Raw genomic sequence first — 20128 nt, 5'->3', positions numbered from 1 at the left:
TCTTTTATTTTTTGGTTCTATGTCCACAGGCAAAATTATCATCATCACTGTCATCACCATCACCATCACCTCTAGCTAATTCAGATTCCTAGGTTTCCTGCCACTGGCTTTCTTCCCAGGCCTGATGCAGCCCTTGGCACATACTAGGTGCCCGTCAATGGAAAGATGAGGGCCTCTGCCAGGGACCATGCACACAGAGGGGCATGCTGGTGGGCAGCGGCCCTCAGTTTGGCCCCGATAACACCCAAACCAGCCAAGCCACTGGAGGCCTCCACCCATACTGCAGTGCGTGGCGTGGCTCCGTGGCTAAGAGCATGGGGGCTGCCACAGGGGCTGAGCGTCTCATTTCCTCAAAGCACAGTTCTCACGACTGGGATGGGGGCACGGGGCCAGCCTGGTGGGGGACTCCACACCCACATCGACAGCATAACGTTGAACAGGTTATTCCCCATTCTGTGCCTCAGTTTCCTCCTCTGTAAAGGAGTACATGCGTGCTGGGTCTCAGTCGTGTCCAGCTCTGGAGGGGGTTACCGTTTCCTTCTCCAGGGCCCCTTCCCAACCCAGGGGTTGAACTTGCATCTCTTGTGTCTCCTGCATTGGCAGGTGGGTTCTTTACCACTAGTACCACCTGGGAAGCCCCTCTGTAAAGGAGGGACTAGATCAAAGATGGCAATCAGATGCACCCATGGCTTCTGCATCCAAAGCGAGCCTCATAACTGGTCACAGACGCTCCCTTTTCAGGTCCAGATATGGCCTCAGAATCCTCCCTAACACAGGACTCAGAATTAGTGATTGCTAAGGGCCTGCAGGTTCCCCCTGAAGTGAGGCATCCCCAAGGATGGGGCAGCTTGCTCACTGGGAAAGTGGGTGGGTTTCTGGTGTTTTATGTCTGACGGTCTCAGAGGATGTCAGAGCCGTGAGGCCACGTGACACAAGCAGGGTTGTTTTGCATGATCATCTGGTTCATGGGGTAAGGAGTCCTCAGCCGGGACCCTCACCTCAGGCTGCTCCACTCTTAAAGAACAGAGAGGGTCCCTGGAGGAGGCATGTCCCCTCTTTCCCGACTTGCACGGCATTACAAAGGTCCTTGCAGGGCCCACTGTGATAAGGTTCAGCCCCCCCCCACAGCACAGCAGGGTGTTAAAAGCTCTGATCCTGGCCCTGCCACCTAGCAGCTGTGTGACCTTGGGCAAGTTACTTGACCTCTCTGTGCCAGAGTTTCTTTGTCTGAAAAATGTGATTGAAAATTAAAAAAAAAAAAAAAAAAGGAAAATAGACCTGCCACGTGGGTAGCTATGGGGATGGTGAGAGCACCAGGCAGTCTAGTGTGACACAAAGGAGGAAAAGCTGCACCCACCCAAAGTCACCTAGTTATCTGACTATGTCTCTAGGTCCTTCCATGTCAACATTTCAATGTTTATAGACTGGGCAGCCCACAGGAACGGGTTCTGGGGCCATCAAACCAGCCAACTCCTTCAGAGAAGGAGCCCCACTCTGGGAGGCGTGTTTCCTTGGGTGCTGCTCCAGCACACGGAGCTTGGGGGCCCACAGCCCCTCTGGGGTTCAACCTTTCCCAGGGGTTATACCTGGTGGTGCTTCAGCCACACCCTGGGAGCCTTATCTGGAAGCAGAAACCTTTACCAGGGTGCCACTCAACAGAAGCACCCGACATCATAATTCCCCATGTGGAAGCAAGCTGGGGAAAAGACACACCTTGGAAATTCTCAGTATCAAAACAAACAGACAGCTGCAGCTGCAGAAGTAGCTGCTCCCCTAACCAAAACAGCACCGGGTCACATGTGCTTCTGCCCACAACACGCAGCCACTTCCAGGACTTTGACTGTTGGGTGAGGCTGTCTACACATCTCTGAGGCTGAAATCCTCCCAGGGGCTGGGTAAGCAGCTGTACAGTCCTCTTGACAGCAGATATGGTCAAAAAAGGAAACCCCGGGCACAGTCTGAGCACCGGCCAATCAGGATTGACCCCGGAAGCAGTGGGACATTAACCCTTTAACTGCTGGATTATGCGGAGGTGGTTGGGGGACTGGGAGGGAAACCTGCAAAGGCCATGCCTGGGTGAGGCACTGGAGGGGAAGGACCCTGCCCAGCAGCTGTGACTGGCCGGTATGGACGTATAACAATATTCTAGGAACCAAGGTGACTCCGGGGCCTCCCAGGCTGGAGATGGTGCCAATGCTGAATGCAGGCTTCCCTGGTGGCTCAGCTGGTAAAGAACCCACTAGCCAATGCGGGAGATGCAAGAGACTGCGGGTTTGATCCCTGGGTCGGGAAGATCCCCTGGAGAAGGAAATGGCAACCCGCTCCAGTATTTTTGCCTGGAGAACTCCATGGACAGCGGAGCCTGACAGGCTAGTTCATGAGGTCGCAAAGAGTTGGACATGACTGAACATGCATGCATGTGCGTGCACACACACACACATGTGCGTGCACACACACACATGCTGAATGCAGAGGCTGAGCCGTCCCTCCCACCTCCTGCCATCTCCTCAAGCCTCACCTCCTCCAGGGGAGACCTCCCTCTGACCAGCGTCCCCATCCTGCCCGATGCCCAAGGCCCTGTCTGTTAGGACCCCCTAGGACATAACGTGACCTAAGTGCTGGAGTTTTGAGTCTGCCTGATGCCCAATCCCATCCCGAACGCACCCAAGCATCTTTCTGTCCCATCCCACCCTAGATTGCCGCCATGCCCTCTGGCTCCCGGTCGGCGGAGGCATTCTGCAGTCAGGGTTTTCCCAACTATGCGCCGAGCCCTCCTCAGCCACTTCCCCTGGACCCCAGGGTTGAACATCCCCAGTCTGGGAGGGTGCAGGCTTCCTTCGGTATTTCTTCAGGATTTCTGCAGCACGAGACCATAAGACTCTAGCCGAGCACTGCTGGGCTGGACCCCCAGGGATTTGCTGTGTACCCAGGCAAGTTTTCCCACCTGTACCAGGGAGAAGGGGGCAAGAAGCAGCCAGATCCCCCAAATCCCTGGCTGGAAGGTGCTACTTGGCAGACTCGGCCTCTTTAGGAAGGCACTGGGACTTACTGGTTCCATGGAAAGCCAAGATGTAAGAGCCAGAAAGGCCACCAAGAGCCACAAGGCTGGGAACCCAAGGCCCCAGAGGTGCAAGCCCAGCCGAAGTCAGGCCTGGGACCAGTGCTCTTGCAACCCACCCAGCTGCTCATCTAGCAAAGGCCATAAGTAACCTTTGATCTCCGTTAGGCCTCTCCTAGAGGAGGCCCCAGCAGGCTCTTCAGCAAGCTCACCTGCTCTGGTGTCACCTGAGTGGTTTTAATCATGCGGGGGAAGACAGTGCCTATGAGCTACTGTGTGTGCTCACTCTGTCATATCTGATTCTTTGCAATCCCATCGGCTGCAGCCCACTGGGCTCCTCTGCCCACGGGATTCTCCAGGCAAGAACACTGGAGTGGGTTGCCATTTCCTTCTCCAGAGTGTGACTTCCATGGAAAAACAGGGCGGTGTAAGACTCAGATCTCGAGAACATGCCCTAAGTGCCCATCCTCAGTGCTCTCACCTGCAGCACCCAAAATGGGCTGGCGGCTCCTGTCCGGCTCCCCCCAAGTCATGGGAGGGTGCGAGGGTGGGAGGATATGGTGGAGGGCACAGGGCTGGCTTCCTGCCTCTCAAGCGTGGGGCCTTTGTGAGGGTTGACGACAGCCTCCCTCTGGCACCTGCTCACAGCAGCCAGTATTTAGATGGCTTTCCCCTCGCATCTCAGCCTTTGTCGCCAAATGGGTGAGTTAAGACGTGAAGACAGTGCCAGGGAACGTGTGCATAAGACAAGGCCAGGTGTCAGGAGACTTGTAGGCTCTGAGACCTTGTTTGTGATGAAGCTCTGGTTTCTATGGCAACGGAACAGGAGAGAGAAAGCAACGGGGCAGCAAGCTGCCCCCTCTCCTCTGGCCGTCGGGTCTCTTCTGGTGAATGAAGGACACATGCTCTGGGGCCTTTCAGAAGTCCAAACCAAAGTGACGTGATCAGGGCTCCACGTGCCCTGTCCCAGCCCCTGGTCCCACCCTCACTCCCACCAGGAGCAGGGCTGAGGACCTCAAGGCCCTGGAGGGGGGTTGGTGAGAGACTTCACTGGGCAGGGCGTCATCTGTGCAACATTTATTGTACCTAAGGAAGCCCTCTGGGCCTGAGGTCTCCCACCCTGCTCCCCTGGGCCACAGCTTTGGGGAGAGAACTGAGTCAAGTGGAGAGTTTCACAGAGCACAGTGGGAGGGGCATGGGGCAGCTCTGCAGCGAGGTGGCCCAGCAAAGACAGAATCACCCCAGAAAGAAAGCTCTCCAGCCATAGCCTGGAGGTGGGGTCAGGGCTTCGCTGCCGGCCCCCTTGCCTTCCCCCGACCACCCCAAGTTCTGCCCTGGTCCCGCCTCCAGGCCCCAGGAATGGAGCTTTCTGCCATTCCCAATGGCAGAGCCGGTCTGGGATCTCCTCATCCAAGTGAAAGCCAACACAGTTCTTCTCCTGCTCGACACATCTGTCCTCTGCTCTGGGCAAAGCTTTAGCCCAGAGACCTCTGAGAGCCCGGCAGCTCCCAGCCTCATCTGTCCCCGGGTCCCCTGGATTTGGGGACACCGCTGTCCTGAGACTCAGCGAAACCATCTGAGGAGCTGCTCCTCCCCTGCGTGCTCTGGTTACTGGGTTTTCTCGTATTTCAGGTATCTGATCAGCCTGCCTGGAAGCGGCAACGTGTCCAGGAGTTTGATGCGGTACTTCCCAATGGCCTTTCGAACTCTCAGCCGGCAAAGATGAGCCAGGGGTCTTGGAGGTTCTGGAAAAAGGACAGAAAGAGAGATGCTGATTGGTTGCCTGCACCCGGCAGAGGGTTTGCATCTCTGACCCCTGGCTTGTGGGAAGCACCTGACCCATGTGGCTGGCTAAGAGAGGAGATGCCCTGACTCCCCCACGCTCATGGCCCCTGCCAACTGAAAAGGTGTCATACTTCATTCACCTGCACAGCCCAAGGAAGGAGGGCAGGTTTGATGTTGTTGTGTAGTTGCTAAGTCGTGTTCAACTCTTTTGTGACCCCATGGACGGTAGCCCACCAGGTTCCTCTGTCCATGGGATTTCCCAGGCAAGAATAATACTGGAGTGGGATGCCATTTCCTTCTCCAGGGGATCGTCCTGGCCCAGGGATTGAGCTCACGTCTCCTGCAGTGTCAGATGGATTCTTTACCACTGAGCCACCAGGGAAGCCCAAGGAGGGCAGGTACCAAACCCATTTCCCAGGTGAGGGCTTAGCAAGAATCACGCCTGGCACTGGAGCTTGTCCTGGGCTCCCTCCTCTACGTGTCAGCCCAGACCCTGCCCTTCCTCATAGCCGCAGCAGATACGACCTCCTAAGTGACCCCATGCGTCCAGTTCAGCCCTGGGTTCTAGGAGGTGCAGAGAAGTCAGGATCAACAGGCAGGGACTGAGCAGGTCCCAGAATCCTACCAGGCCACCTCTTCCAGGAGGCCCCCAGGGATACTTCATTAAGTGGAGCTTTCTCAGCTAAGGGGTGGGGGCTGGAGAGAAGGCGGTAAGAATACCCCCTGATGCATCTAGTAATGGGGTAATTAATTTCAGCTCTGGGAACAGGGTAGGCATTTGATGAATCAAAGAATGCCATCCATTCATTCATTCAACACACACATGCTGACCCCTTCACTGCACTTGGCCCTCTGGGACAGAGGTACAGGGGTATCCACTCAGGAGCTTTGGGGAAAGCCTTCCATACCAGATGGTGCATCTGAGAAAGGTCTTGATGGGTGGTGGGTAGGAAGTTGCCAGGTAAGGGATGGAGGCAGGGCAGTCCAAGCAGGGGAAGCAGCAGTGCCAAGCCAAAGAGACCGCCCAGGGGAGACGGGAATGCAGAGGGAACACGGGGAGGGTGGAGAGGCCAGGGCACCACGGTGTAGCCTCTCCAGCCGCCCCATCAGGGCATTTCTGACACTTCTGCTCCCCTCTGATCTCAGGACAGAGCCTGTCCTGGGAAGCGCAGCCCCTTTCTCAGCAGAGCAAAGGCTGAGCTTGTGGGAAGGCAAAAGGCTGCTGGCAGACAGAGGACACAGGGCCTCCAAGGCTGGCATCCTGGTGGCTTTGGAGTCTCTGATATCAACAACACAGCATTAAATGAAAGTCAGTCAGTCAGTTCAGTCACTCAGCTGTGTCCGTCTCCTTGTGACCCCATGGACTGCAGCACGCCAGGCTGTTCTGTCCCAGAGCTTGCTCAAACTCAAGTCCATCCAGTCAGTGACGTCAGCCAACCATCTCATCTGTTGTCCCCCTTCTCCTCCTGCCCTCAATCTTTCCCACCATCAGGGTCTTTCCCAATGAGTCAGTTCTTGGCATCAGGTGGCCAAAGTATAGGAGTTTCAGCTTCAGCATCAGTCCTTCCAATGAACACCCAGGCCTGGTCTCCTTTAGGATGAACTGGTTTGATCTCCTTGGGATCAAAGGGACTCTCAAGAGTCTTCTCCAACACCACAGTTCAAAAGCATCAATTCTTTGGCACTCAGATTTCTTTATAGTCCAACTCTCATATCCATACCTGACTACTGGAAAAACCACAGCCTTGACTAGACAGACCTTTGTTGGCAAAGTAATGTCTCTGCCTTTAATATCTTGTCTAGCTTTTCTTCCAAGGAGCAACTGTCTTTTAATTTCATGGCTACAGTTACCACTTGCAGTGATTTTGGAGCCCCCCAAAATAAAATCTCTCGCTGTTTACATTGTTTCTCCATCTATTTGCCATGAAGTGATGGGATTAGATGCCATGATCTTAGTTGTCTCAATGTTGAGCTTTAAGCCAACTTTTTCACTCTCCTCTTTCACTTTCATCAAGAGGCTCTTTAGTTCATCTTCACTTTCTGCCATAAGGGTGCTGTCATCGGCATATCTGAGGTTATTGATATTTCTCCCGGCTATCTTGATTCCAGCTTGTGCTTCATCCAGCCTGGGATTTTGCATGATATAAACTGCATATAAGTTAAATAAGCAGAGTAACAATATACAACCTTGAAGTACTCCTTTCCCTATTTGGAACCAGTCTGTTGTTCCATGTCCATTTCTAACTATTGCTTCTTGACCTCCATACAGATTTCTCAGGAGGCAGTTCAGGTGGTCTGGTATTCCCGTCTCTTGAAGAATTTTCCACAGTTTGTTGTGATCAACACAGTCAAAGGCTTTGGTGTAGTCAATAAAGCAGAAGTAGATGTTTTTTGGGAACTCTCTTGCTTTCTTGATGATCCAACGGATGTTGGCAATTTGATCTCTGGTTCCTCTACCTTTTCTAAAACCAGCTTGAACATCTGAAAGTTCTTGGTTCACGTACTATTAAAGCCTAGCTTGGAGAATTTTGAGGATCACTTTGCTAGTGTGTGAGATGAGTGCAATTGTGTGTTAATTTGAACATTCTTTGGCATTGCCTTTCTTTGGGACTGGAATGAAACTGACCTTTTCCAGTCCTGTGGCCACTGCTGAGTTTTCTAAATTTGCTGGCATGTTGAGTGCAGCACTTTCATAGCATCATCTTTAGGATTTGAAATAGCTCAACTGGAATTCCATCACCTCCACTAGCTTTGTAGTAGTGATGTTTCCTAAAGGCCACTTGGCTTTACATTCCAGGATGTCTGGCTCTGTCGTAACACCATTGTGGTTATCTGGGTCATGAAGATCTATTTTGTATAGTTCTTCTGTATATTCTTGCCACCTCTTAATATCTTCTGCTTCTGTTAGGTCCATACCACTTCTGTCCTTTATTGTGCCCATCTTTGCATGAAATGTTCCCTTGGTATCTCTAATTTTCTTGAAGAGATATCTGGTTTTTCCCATTCTATTGTTTTCCTTTATTTCTTTGTATTGATCACTGAGGAAGGCTTTCTTATCTCTTCATGCTATTCTTTGGAACTCTGCATTCAGATGGGCATATCTTTCCTTTTCTCCTTTGCCTTTAGCTTCTCTTCTTTTCTCAGCTAATTGTAAGTCCTCCTCAAACAACCATTTTGCCTTTCCACATTTCTTTTTCTTGGGGATGGTCTTGATTGCTGCCTCCTGTACAATGTCATGAACCTCCATCCATAGCTCTTCAGGCACTCTGTCTATCAGATCCAATCCCTTGAAGCTATTTGTCACTTCCACTGTATAATCGTAAGAGATTTGATTTAGGTCATACCTAAATGGTCTAGTGGTGTTCCTTACTTTGGAGTCTCTGATATCAACAACACAGCATTAAATGAAAAGAACTATTTGTTCTTCTTGTTAATAAATGTTTATAGCACAATAAAAGGTTCTGCAATTTCCCCCCCCCAGGGTACAGTTTAGCTGTTAATTACCCTTCCCAGGCAGGGCAGGTCCAGGAGAAAGTGAGAGGTGGGATTCTCAGCAAGAACTGCTCTACTCTCTAGTGGCCTCTAGTGGCCAGTCCCAGTGACAGCAACCATTTATGAATTCAATGAATGTTTTATTGAGAATTTGGAGCTCCTAGCCAGTAAGCAAGTCAATACCACCCTCCTTTCTGTGTCGCCCTGGCATGGGTCTCTCTCTCCACGCCCCCTCCATCGCCTTTCCAGTAACTTTAATCAAGGGCCTCAATTCAAGTGCTCCCAGGCATTTGTGCAAATGGAAAATCCCACCAGAAACTTTAGACTTAAAGGGGCCCGGGGATCAAGGAGGAAGTCGGCAAGACCGGGCACTGGGCTGTGGGACACCTGGACAGGTAACGAGGCAGCATTCTCACCTGGGGACAGCAGCAGCAGCGGTGGGATAAAAATAACTTTCTGCGAGTCAGCCTCTGTGCCACGTGATCAACAAGCAGCCGGAGACGGGACTGTGCCCTTCCGACCCAGAGGAAACCCTGGGGCAGTTGGTTCTCCTTGGGACAGGCATGTCCTCAGTATCAGCTGAAGCACCCAGTTCAACTGTTCCTGACGCCTCACCTACACAGGTGAGCTCCACAATTCCTTAGAGGGATTTCTGTCCTGACAGCCAGGCTGCCTCAACTACGCTGCGCACAGCTGTTGGAACATGGCCAAAGCCCACCTCACTGCGCCAGGCACATCCCACCTGCAAACACCCCAGGCTGGCAGAGCTGGAGGAGCCGGACATTGAGCACGTCCAGCTTGCTCTGTATGGACAGGGGCCCTGAGGTCGAGGGGCGTCCTGCCCACGGTCACCCAGCAAGCCCCTGGATCCAGAGCTCTGGGGCCTGCCTCCTAGACCAGTGCTGCTCCAGGGGTGCCCTGGGAGCATGTTGAAATGTACACGTTTAGGCCCCGCCCCAGACCTGCCAGGTTAGACTCTGCATTTTAAATAAGATGCTCAGGTGCTTCGTGTGCAGTTTACAGTTTGAGATGCCCGAGCCCATCACTTCCTCCTCCACCCACCACACGGCTTCCCTGTGGCCCACAAACCTGGACAACTTACCCTAAAGATCCTGACACCCCTCAGGGAGCTGGGGTTTTTGTTTAACACCCCCTTTAGTGGATCTCGGAGAAGGCAACAGCACCCCACTCCAGTACTCTTGCCTGGCAAATCCCATGGACGAGGGAGCCTGGTAGGCTGCAGTCCATGGGGTCGCTAGGAGTTGGACACGACTGAGCGACTTCACTTTCACTTTTCACTTTCATGCACTGGAGAAGGAAATGGCAACCCACTCCAGTGTTCTTGCCTGGAGAATCCCAGGGACGGGGGAGCCTGGTGGGCTGCCGTTTTTGGGGTCGCACAGAGTTGGACACAACTGAGGCGACTTAGCAGTTAGTGGATCAAATCTGGATTTGAATACCCGCTCTGCCACTAACTAGTGATAAGACGTCTGCCCAAGTGACAGTCTCTCTGGGGTTGGTCTCCTCATTTACAAAACAAGGGATCACGGAGACACTGGATGTGACACACAGCTCAGAACCTGGCATGAGAAGGTGCTCATCAAATGTCAGCAGCAGTCACAGGCCCCGAGTCCTGGGCCTGAGTCAGGCAGGGGCATCTGCCAGCAGCAGCAGCAGTGACAGCCCATACCTGCTTTCTCCTTAATGACAGCCCAGTCCTCGAAGCTGTCAATATGCTCCTTCAGCCGCGAGCAGAGCTGCACGTTGCCCACGTAGTCCAAGAGGACATCGATGATGGGCCCTGCCCAGCGGCTCACTTCCGGGGCAGACAGGAACTCGCAGAACTGAAAGAGAACGCACACCAGCACTGGGGTGCCCAGGATCAAGAGCACTGCCTCAGCAAGCTCATCCTACAGGCGGGAACCTACAGCCAGTGAGGGCAGGGGACATGTCCGAGCACAGACACCAGGCAAGCCCAGGGTAGAAGCCAGCCCTCCATATCCACACCTCTCTCTCATCAACACAGGACTCTGCTGCCCAAAGTGAGAGGTGGGCAGCTTGGGCCCCCTAAGCCTCAACTTCCTTGTCTAGAAAATGGGTATATGACACTCACTTGAAGGGTTTTTTAAATGAGAATTAAGGCAATATAAACAAACTTCGTTGCACATAGAAGATGGCCCTTAAGTGATGCCATTAGCCATTGTTAACATCTCTAAGAGAAGAGTGTTTCTAACTTCCTTTTTAAAGATTTGTTTTTTTCACCTATGGTGGGTCTTTGTCGCTGCACACAGGCTTTCTCTAGTTGCAGCAAGCAGGGGCTACTCTTCCTTGCGGTCTGCAGGCTTCTCTTGTTGCACAGGCTCTAGGCATGCAGGCTTCCATAGTTGCGCCTCACAGGCTTAGTTGCTCAGTGGTATGTGAGATCTGGGACCGGGGATGGAACCAGTGTCCCTTGCAGTGTTGGATTCTTAACCACTGGACCACTAGGGAAGCGCCTCGAACTTCCTGTTCATTGGACTTTGACTTATTAAATCACACCATGGGCAGGTCTTGCCTCTGGGGTCACTGACTTTCTGTAGCTCACCTGCTCTTCTATTAGGCCTGGTCTCACCTCTACCTGGATCTTGGTCCATCACCGTGATATTCCAGGTGTAGGTTTGCTGCGGGTGGTGAACCCCTCAGTTTTGCAGAGTTCCCCACCAATCGCCTGCCGAACTGTTCCCTCCCCTAATACACAGGACGGAAATGCTCCTGCGAACCTCTAAGGCCTGCTGCCTCTAAAGGACGTTAACCACTGAATTTCCACTGCCTCCAAAGGGTGCTAAACGACAGCTCACACGCCCTCCAAAGTGCACTAACCGTTTGTCCACACTGCCTCTAAATCCTGTTCACCACCGTCTCCAGCTGCCTCCCAAGTGCAGTCCACCCTGCCGATGGTCCGCCCTGTCTCCAGTCCCCCCAGCCTCGGGAGCCCGCTGGGCCTGGCCGCAGTCCCCGCGGCGCGCGCCCCTACCTGGACCGCGCTGGGCGCCTTGTCCGAGGCGGGCGCATCATTGAACCTGTTGGAGGGCGGCGGGGCGGGCGGGTGCGGGCCATTGCCGTACAGGCACGAGAAGCAGGGCTCGCCGTTGCAGCCGAGGTCCATGAGGAACTTGAGCAGCGACAAGCACTTCATGGCGAACATGATGGTGGCGGGGAAGGAGGTGGGGTGCGTGGCGATGTAGGCGTCGATGTTGGCGCCGTGGTCCAGCAGCAGCTGCATGGTGCGCAGGCAGCCGTGTCGGATGGCCACGAGCAGGGGGTTGATGACATCCCGGTTGGGGTCGGCGCCGGCGAGCAGCAGCAGCTCGGTGGCGTACACGTTGTTGTTGACCACGGCGAAGTAGAGCGCCGAGCTGCGGCGGTCCTCGTAGAGGCGCGCGCGCTCGGGCGCTAGCGGGGCGTTCACGTCGAAGCGCGCGCCCAGCAGGGCCTCGAGCACCTCGTCGTTGTTGCGCTCGGCCGCCAGGTGCAGCGGGCTGATGCCGCTACGGCGCACGCGCGTGCGGCTGGTCACCGGCAGCAGCATCTGCACGATCCTGCGGGTGGGGCGGGCACGCGCGGGTCACGGCACCGGACCCGCCGGCAGGGGGCGCCGAGGGGCTCAGGCTCGGACGCTCGCAACCGCTGCGTGGGAGCGGCAGGGCCCACCAGCAGGGGGCGCCGTGGAGACGGCCAGTCTCAACAATTACACTGGAGGGAGACGGGGTCCACTTTACAGATAAGGAAACTGAGGCTCAGAGAGCTTCCACCACGTTCTCAAAACCTCAGAGCCGGTAACGAGTGGAGCTGGGCTTCAAACCCAGAACCCCTAAAGTTAGTGTGAAGTGAAAGTCACTCAGTCGTGTCTGACTCTTTGCGACCCCGTGGACTATACAGTCCATGGAATTCTCCAGGCCAGAATACTGGAGTGTGCAGCCATTCCCTTCTCCAGGGGATCTTCCCAACCCAGGGATCGAACCCAGATCTCCCACATTGAAGGCGGATTCTTTAGAAGCTGAGCCACAAGCCTCCAAAGTCTGAGCCCTTTAAAAATCTCAGCCAGACTGGACTACAGTTTCAAGAATCTCTTGCTGATTTCTTTCAGGCTAAGGGGTATTTCTAGAGGAATTGACTGGAAGGCCCCCAGACCTAGAGTGGAAAAACAAAATGAAGTTGTGCAGACCCTGCCCTGCCTAGGTCGGTGGAGGAGGGAGGGGCTTGGGGGGTGGGGACAGCCCTATCCAAGGGCTCACTATGTGCCAGGACACCGTCCAAAGGCTTTACACGCATTATTTGGTTTAATCTCCACAACAACCCATAAAGTGTGTCTTGTCATTCACATTTGTTTCAGATGAGAAAAATCTGTGCTCAGTGATGTTAGGGGACTTGCCCAGGCCATATGTTGGGAGACACAAACCAGGACTTGTCCCCTCCTCTGACTCCAGGGCTAAGCTGTCCTATATCTCTGTTTTGCTGCCCCGAGGACTTGAGGGAGCCGCCAGGTCCTGGGGAACAGGAAGGGACAAACGTGTCTGTCCCAACCACTCCTGCCCGAGGCCCCGGTCAGCCCTCAGTGACCGTGAGGTCACCTCCCCTGTCCTGTGGATCTCAATGCCTCTTCCCCTGAAGGCTAATTCTAGCCTCTCCCAGGCTCGCTGCCCTGCCTATGGCCTGGAGAGGGCTGATCAGCTGTGGCTGAGGCTGGAGATTCCTGCCAGTCCTGACTGTGGTCTCCTGTTGAATCAGGTGCTGTTTTCAGCAGTTAACCTACAGTAATCTATTAAAATATATCCTCCCAACAGCCCTATGAGGTGTGTACTAGTATTAATCTCGCTTACAGATGAGGAACCAGAAACCCAGAGAGGGTAAGTGACTTGCCCTGGGACACACAGCCAGCCAGTAGTAGGTGATGGAGGCAAGGTCTGAACCCAGGTAGTCTGATTCCCCCTAGAGTAGCTGTCTCCAACTTTTTCAGCATCAAGGACTAGCTTCACAGAACACAATTTTTCCATGGACTGGGGACGGGGGGATGGTTTCAGGACGATTCAAGTGCGTTCTATTTATTGTGCGCTTTATTTCTATTGTTACTGCATCAGCTCCACCTCAGATCATCAGGCAGTAGATCCCAGAGGCTGGGGCCCCTTGTCCTAGAGTGAGCCACACTCTTAGCCACTCCCCTACTTCTTGTGTAGCTAGTGGTTGGGTGACAGCTAGCTATGTCACAGGGGTTTGAATTCCTTACAATCCATTAACTTGCCTGACCCATTTTACCTTCTCTACAGCCCAGTGGGGCTGCCCAACTGGGTCTGTGGCCTTCTTTATGACAGAGGGGGCTCAGAGAGATGAAGCGACGGATCAAAGGCCATAAAGCCGTTCTGGGGCTTGACCCCAGGACTCCTGACCTCTTGTGTTTGCTCTCTTCCCCTAAACCCCTGCCACCTGCCAAGCTCTTGCCACTGACATGATTCCAGACCCTAGTTTCCCCAACCCCTGCTGACCGGTGACCTCGGGTGGGCTTCAAGGAGGTAACCACGGCAGGGCAAACAGGTGCACCAAGCCTGTTCCCAAGCCTCTCTGCCTCTTGGCACTTGGGTTTCCTGGGCTTCTGGCTTCCTGGAAATCTGATGCCAGGGATCTCCCATTAGGATCCCAGTGGAAAGTATTATTATGGTTAGTGACGCTGTGTTTGCTTAAAATCTGCCTCTCAAACCTCAAAAGGAAATTCACACACCCAGGGGGGCTAATTGCCTCCTAATTTCTATTTGTGCAGGCTCAGGAGGCCTGACCTCACTCTGTAGAGGTGCTGGTCAAAGGCAGGGCCAGGGCCTCACCCTGGACCACAGCCATCGCTGACAAATGCTCTGTAACAGCCGTAACGTGCCCAACCACGGGAAAAAGAGTGAGGGGGACTGCCCGGGGCCTCTGGCCAGATGGACTGATATCTGGCAGGTCACAGCTGGTCTCCAGTGGTCTCTTGTCGAACCAAGGCAAAGTGGCAGAAATGTGGGTACATGACTGGAGGCAGCCTAGGTCCCAGAAGCATCATCTTAATAACAGTGAAATCATCTAATTGTTGTACACTTCTGTAGGACATGGCCAAGCTGAGAGTCAGTGTGTCATGCTGCGTGGGGCCTGGAGATCGGTGTGTCCAGCCTCCCATTTTACAGAGGGTGAAACTGAGACCTGAGTGTGGGGGCGGGGAGAGAGTGAGGTTGGCCTGGAGGTGGATGGCAAAGCCCAGGCAGAATGAAGGTGTTGGTGGCCCCACTGCATGTCATCATTCCTCTCCCCTAGTCCAGGTGGTGGGAAGAAGGCAGGAGAATGAAGGCTGGACCCAATAAGACAGGCTGGGACCTTCCCACTTCTCCCACAGGCAGCCCTGGGACCACAGGAGCTCGAAATGCAACTTAAGTAGACAGCAAAGGTGCCCGTTGCCTGGTACAAGTTTTGGTGTCTGGGAGGCCCAGTGTCCCATCCGTCTCTTCTTCTTTCCCCAGCACAGAGGCTGTACCCACCAGCTCATTCTCCTGGGTCACCAGGTCATGGTGGTGTGACCTTTGCCAGCATTCAGTGTAAATTTCACCATAGACTTGACTTTCACAAGGGAACCAGCTGCCCACAAATGGCTCTGCTCCCAGTAACACTGGGCAGCGGTGTGTCAACCCAGCTGTGTGTGTGTGTATGTGTTGGGGGGATTATCTCTCCTCTGAGGCTGTATGGAGCCAGAAAAGACTCCATAGAGGAGAATCTGCCTGAGGGTGTCCCCAAGGGCACAGTGGAACTTCTGCCCATGAGGGGTCCCTCTGGGGGAAAGTCTGCAGCTTTTCTCCTGGGAGCTAGAGCAGGGAAACAGTTTTCCCAGAAAGAGTTTTAAGGGTCTTGCAAAGGTAATATTAATTAGAAGTAAAAGAGAAAGTATATTTTAAAATGAGGGGGCCAGAAGTAAAGTCCAAAGGCAAGTCTGTGTTATATGTCAGTCACAAAATTGAGTCTAAGATACAGGTTCTCTCCTGGGATGCCTCATAAAATCATCTGCAGCCCCAGCCCCAACCCAGATTGCTTTCAGTGAGATCTCTGAGGCTGGGGCCCAAGTCTCAGGGCTCTAAGGGTTCGTCAGGGTCCCAGTGTGCAGCCAAGGCTGAGAACCAGTGGTTGCGGTGCTATTCTAAATTCAGTTTAAAGGAAACTTGGGCCATCTGCTCTTGTCTAATACCAACAGTTTCTTAATAAATCTATCTTTGGTGCTAGCTTCCCTGGTGGCTCAGAGTCTGCCTGCAGTGTGGGAGACCCGGATTCGGTCCCTGGGTTGGGAAGATCCCCTGGAGAAGTAAATGGCAAACCACTCCAGTATTTTCGCCTGGAAAATCCCATGGACGGAGGAGCCTGGCAGGTTACAGCCTATGGAGTTCCAAAGAGTCGGACACAACCGCGTGACTTCACTTTTTTTCACTTGGTGCTGAGTTTTAATCTCAAAAGTTGCGTTTGCTAAACTGGAAATGAAAACTAAGAAAAAAGTATATCTTGGAGGTGCCTAAGACTTTGGGGTCTTGGGGGCTTCTTTCTCAGCCACACCTAAATGTCACACTCTGCAGTTAATGCACTGAATTCACCATCTGGCAAACACGGACCCCAGCTGCTGGAGCCACTTTCCGTGCCATGGATGGGCAGGGTGTCCTGGTGGGCAGCTGAACGTGGAGAGCCTAGAGAATGTCACAGCAGATCCCTGAGCAGCCAAGGAAGGACGGCATGGAGAGGGCCACATGCCGCATACCCTGGGGTGAGTGCAGCACTGGGGCCTTCTGGCCAGGTGACAGAAGCTCGTGGGAACCTGGTTTTACCCCTTTGTAGGGCAGCCCTCAAACTGCGGCCTGGTCCCTCTCACTCTTGGGGTCCAGAGGAGCCTGGGATCTGAGAATAGAGGGTGAACAACCAGAGAAATGGCTTTGGGGGTCAGCATGAGTCTCAGGCAGGAGACTTTCCAGGAGCATACATCATTCACATAGGTGGTTCCAGAGAGGCCCACCCTTGCTCCCTGGCCAGCCTTAGGCATGCCCAGTGCTCCTTCAAACTGTCCACCAGCTAGGGCCAGACTGCTGGCCCCTGGGCCCACCTGAAGGCATTGGGTGTGATTGAATGATGCGAAGTGACAGTCCCAGCTCTGCCACTCTCTGGCACGTCACTTCCCGTCTCTGACCTCGGGTCCCTCCTCTGCAAAATCATGCTTGATTACATCAGTGTTCCCCCTAAAGGTCTGACTGGGCTGTATCTGGTTGGCTGGGAGCTTTTCAAAGATAAAGGCATGGGCTGCTTCTCTCCTGGAGATTCTGGTTTTGTGTGTCTGGGAGGCATCATTTAAAAAACAGCCCAGAGTGACTGTGCTGTACAGGCAGGTTTGGAGAGCCAGTGGATCAGGAGATTTCGAGGGTCAACCCTTCTCTCTCTTTCCCTCTGGATCTTTCTAGAGTCAGACTAAGATAAACCATGTTTGTTGACTGCTGCTGGATCTTTTTGCAACTGGAGAGTGAGATGCTATCTTGCTCATCACCTCTGCCTGACTTGAGTTGCTTTTGTCCTTCCACTGGCTTCACTGAAAAATGATGGAATTTACCCTTCTTACATAAGAGAGAACACAGACCCAGCAAGCACCTACTGTGTGCTGCACTCTGCTGGGAGCTTTATTTCTACTCTATACACACGTGCATCCATAGCCCCCCCAGGCGGTCCGACTACTTCGTATTTTACAGAGGAGGGAATTGAGGCTCAGAAAGGTTAAATAACTTCCCCAAGGCCTCAGTAGGAATTGAAACCCACATCTGTCTGCCTCATAGCCTGCTACGTGGCCCAGAGAAGGCGAGGTCTCCTGTGTGCATGGGTGGGGCAGGGAGGCATCCTTGGCTGGTCGTTTGTGTGGGTACCTGCAGAGCAGGGCCTAGAGCGGAGACCACCCACACCCCCCAGCATGCACGATCTTCTCCCTGTTGGGGACAGGGCTGCATTTCCTGAAGTGTGTCATCTGGGGTACAGGAGATGGGATTATAGGCGAGAAGGTTTTTATTATTATTATTGTTAATTGTAAATTGGTAATTTGAACAATTCAATGTTTCCTTTTGAAAATAAATTCATTTAAAATAAAAATGTCTTTAAGGGGCCATACTAAGAAGTGAAGGTATAGACATCTAAAAGCAGGAAGAAAGTCTATGAATGCTCAGTTTAGGGAACACTGGTCAAGTGGAAATTACTGGGCCCATGCATCCTTCACGGTTAGCTGGAGTTCCACCCCCTGGGCAAGGCTCTCCTGACCCTCCAGCTAGTGGTGGTGCTGGTGGAAGTTTAACAGCTTGCTCTTCGGGGGAAGGAGGGGGCTCTGATTTCTAACAATCACCAGTTTCCATGAAGTAAATACTCTCACCAAGGCCGATTTCAGACTACCAAGGTGATCAGTCAGCTCACAGCAGTTGCACAAGCCAGCTCTAACACACCTCTGCTTCCAGCCCACGCTAGTCTCAAGGACCACCATGCAACTCAGTCCTGCGTCCTTTTTCATTTTCATGAGCGTGTTTCTGTGTGTGTGCATGCATGCATCTTCCCTCCCACCAGACTGCTCCCTGAGAGCTTTAGCTTCTTTCATCTCTTTCAAAGTACCTAACACATAATAAGTGCTCAATAAAAACTAGCTAGTACCAATGGTACTATTTGTATTATTGTAGATGTTCCCTGCATCCTTGCTTACTGCTGAGAGGCTATTTTTGCATCCCCAACAGAAATATCCCCTAGTCTGGATTCCTATCCGGCTTCCTGTGTGGAATCTGGTAGACATAAGGTTCGGAACAAGTGAGCTCCTGTCTTGTACAAGCTGAGTGATCTTGGGCAAGTCATTCAACCTCTCTGTGTCTTAGCTTCCTCATTTTGAAAAAAAAAATGAAGGTAATCATATCTACCTCAGTAGATCTGTTAATGGAATTATAAAAAGTAGAGTTGTTAAAAGGATTAAATATGTTTATAATGTAAAGTGCTGGTAAGTGCCTCATAGGAGTTTGCGGTTATTATTGTTGTTGCCGTTGTTGTAAGCGTTCATTCTAGCTTGCTAACTGCTTGGTGGTGTTCCACTTTTCCACCTAAACCGTGACCTGGGCCCTGAACTCTCCGGCCCGCCCTACCCCCCAGTGGGCGGGGCATTCGGAGGAATGGGTGGGGAAGTGGGAGGAGCCGCGGGGCCTGGGGGCGGGGCCTGGGGCGGGGCCTGGGCTGACCTGTAGTTGCCCTTCTTGGAGGCGATGTGCAGCGGGAGCATGCCGTCCTTGTTGGTCTTGTTGGCGTCCGCACCCTGTGACAGCAGGAACTCCACCACCTCCTCGTGCCCGTTCTTGCAGGCCTCGTAGAGGGCGGACGCGCTGTCGCTGGCCTGTGTGTTGATGTCAGCGCCTGGAGAAGCAGAGGCGGATTGGTGAGTGATCAGGCCGGTCACTGTCCTTCATGTAACGCCCACCTCGGGCTGGGCGTTGCTGCCGTAACCACCCTGACACACTGGATCACCCGGAGGACCCCCAGCTCCTTTCTGCTACACTGAGACCCCGGGCCGCCAGCCTGAACTGCCATAGTGATGCTGGGATTTACCAGCCACTTGCTCTATGCCGGGCCCTCCCTGGTGGCTCATGCGGTAAAGAATTTGCCTGCAATTCAGGAGACCTGGGTTTGATCCCTGGGTTGGGAAGATCTCCTGGAGAAGGGAATGGCAACCCACTCCAGTATTCTTGCCTGGAGAATTCCATGGATAGAGGAGCCTGGCAGGCAATGGTCCATAGTGTTGCAAAGAGTCAGACTCGGCTGAGCGACTAAGACACACACATGGAGCGGTACATGTGCTGTCTCTTTGAGTCCACAATATGCTAACCCCATGCCATCAGAAACAACTTTATCTCCATGTTACAGACAAGAAAATGGAAGCACGCGCGCGTGTGTGTGTGTGCTAAGTCCTTTCAGTCAAGTCCAACTCTTGGCGACCCTATGGACTGTAGCCTGCCTGGCTCCTCTGTCTATGGGATTCTCCAAGCAAGAATACTGGGGTGGCTTGCCATGCCCTCCTCCAGGGGATCTTCCTGATCCAGTAATCGAATCCGCATCTCTTATGTCTCTTGCACTGAAGCACAGAGAACCTCTGCAACTGGCCCCAGACCCCACAGCTCATAAGGGAAGAGCCAAAACGTGAACCTAGATGGTCTGATGGCAGAAGTCCTGGCAAATGTTCTGATGGCACAGACAATGCTCCTAACACTCATTCCACCTAAAATGATCCAGATCCTACCCTGAGGAAGGCCCTCACAGTTCTAGGGGGGCACAGAGCCTCCTCATAAAGAAAAAACCTCAATACCTTTATTAATTAGGATTTATTTGCTCTTTGCCTAGTGGCTCAGATGGTAAAGAATCCGCCTGCAATGTGGGAGACCCCGGTTCAGTCCCTGGGTGGGGAAGATCCCCTGGAGGAGGGCATGGAAACCCACCCCAGTATTCCTGCCTGAAGACTCCATGGACAGAGGAACCTGGTGGGCTATAGTCCATGGGGTCCCAAAGAGCTGGAGACGAGTGAAGTGACTGAGCGTGCATGCAGCATGCCTTCCGTTTCAAAGATTAAGAGAGGAATTTATTAACAGCCATGGCTTCTGTCTCCTCTGAAAGAAACACTACACCATGCTGCCAGGAGGAGGCATCAGTCTGGTGATGGTTTCCCTTCAGCCCAATCTCCTACATCTGCTCCATCTCCTGGTGATGGAGAGA

The 20128-nt window shown here is 53.1% G+C and overlaps 1 protein-coding gene across 1 annotated transcript in view; it reads right to left on the bottom strand.

Moving 5' to 3' along the window:
* Positions 1-4119: 4119 nt before the first annotated feature.
* ASB2 (ankyrin repeat and SOCS box containing 2) overlaps positions 4120-20128 on the bottom strand; it is a 48451-nt gene continuing 32442 nt past the window's right edge. The window contains exons 7-10 of the mRNA XM_040256592.1: positions 18607-18778; positions 11349-11913; positions 10026-10179; positions 4120-4803 (exon numbers count right to left, since the gene is read on the bottom strand). Coding sequence (XP_040112526.1) covers positions 4667-4803; positions 10026-10179; positions 11349-11913; positions 18607-18778 — 1028 coding nt within the window. The 3' untranslated portion in view covers positions 4120-4666. The remainder of the gene's footprint in view (positions 4804-10025; positions 10180-11348; positions 11914-18606; positions 18779-20128) is intronic.

This window comes from Oryx dammah, unplaced genomic scaffold (genome assembly GCF_014754425.2).
Source record: "Oryx dammah isolate SB20612 unplaced genomic scaffold, SCBI_Odam_1.1 HiC_scaffold_16, whole genome shotgun sequence".
In the NCBI taxonomy this organism is placed as follows: domain Eukaryota; kingdom Metazoa; phylum Chordata; class Mammalia; order Artiodactyla; family Bovidae; genus Oryx; species Oryx dammah.
The sequence above is the reverse complement of the archived record's forward strand: the minus strand, read 5'-3'. Positions and strand labels throughout refer to the sequence as shown.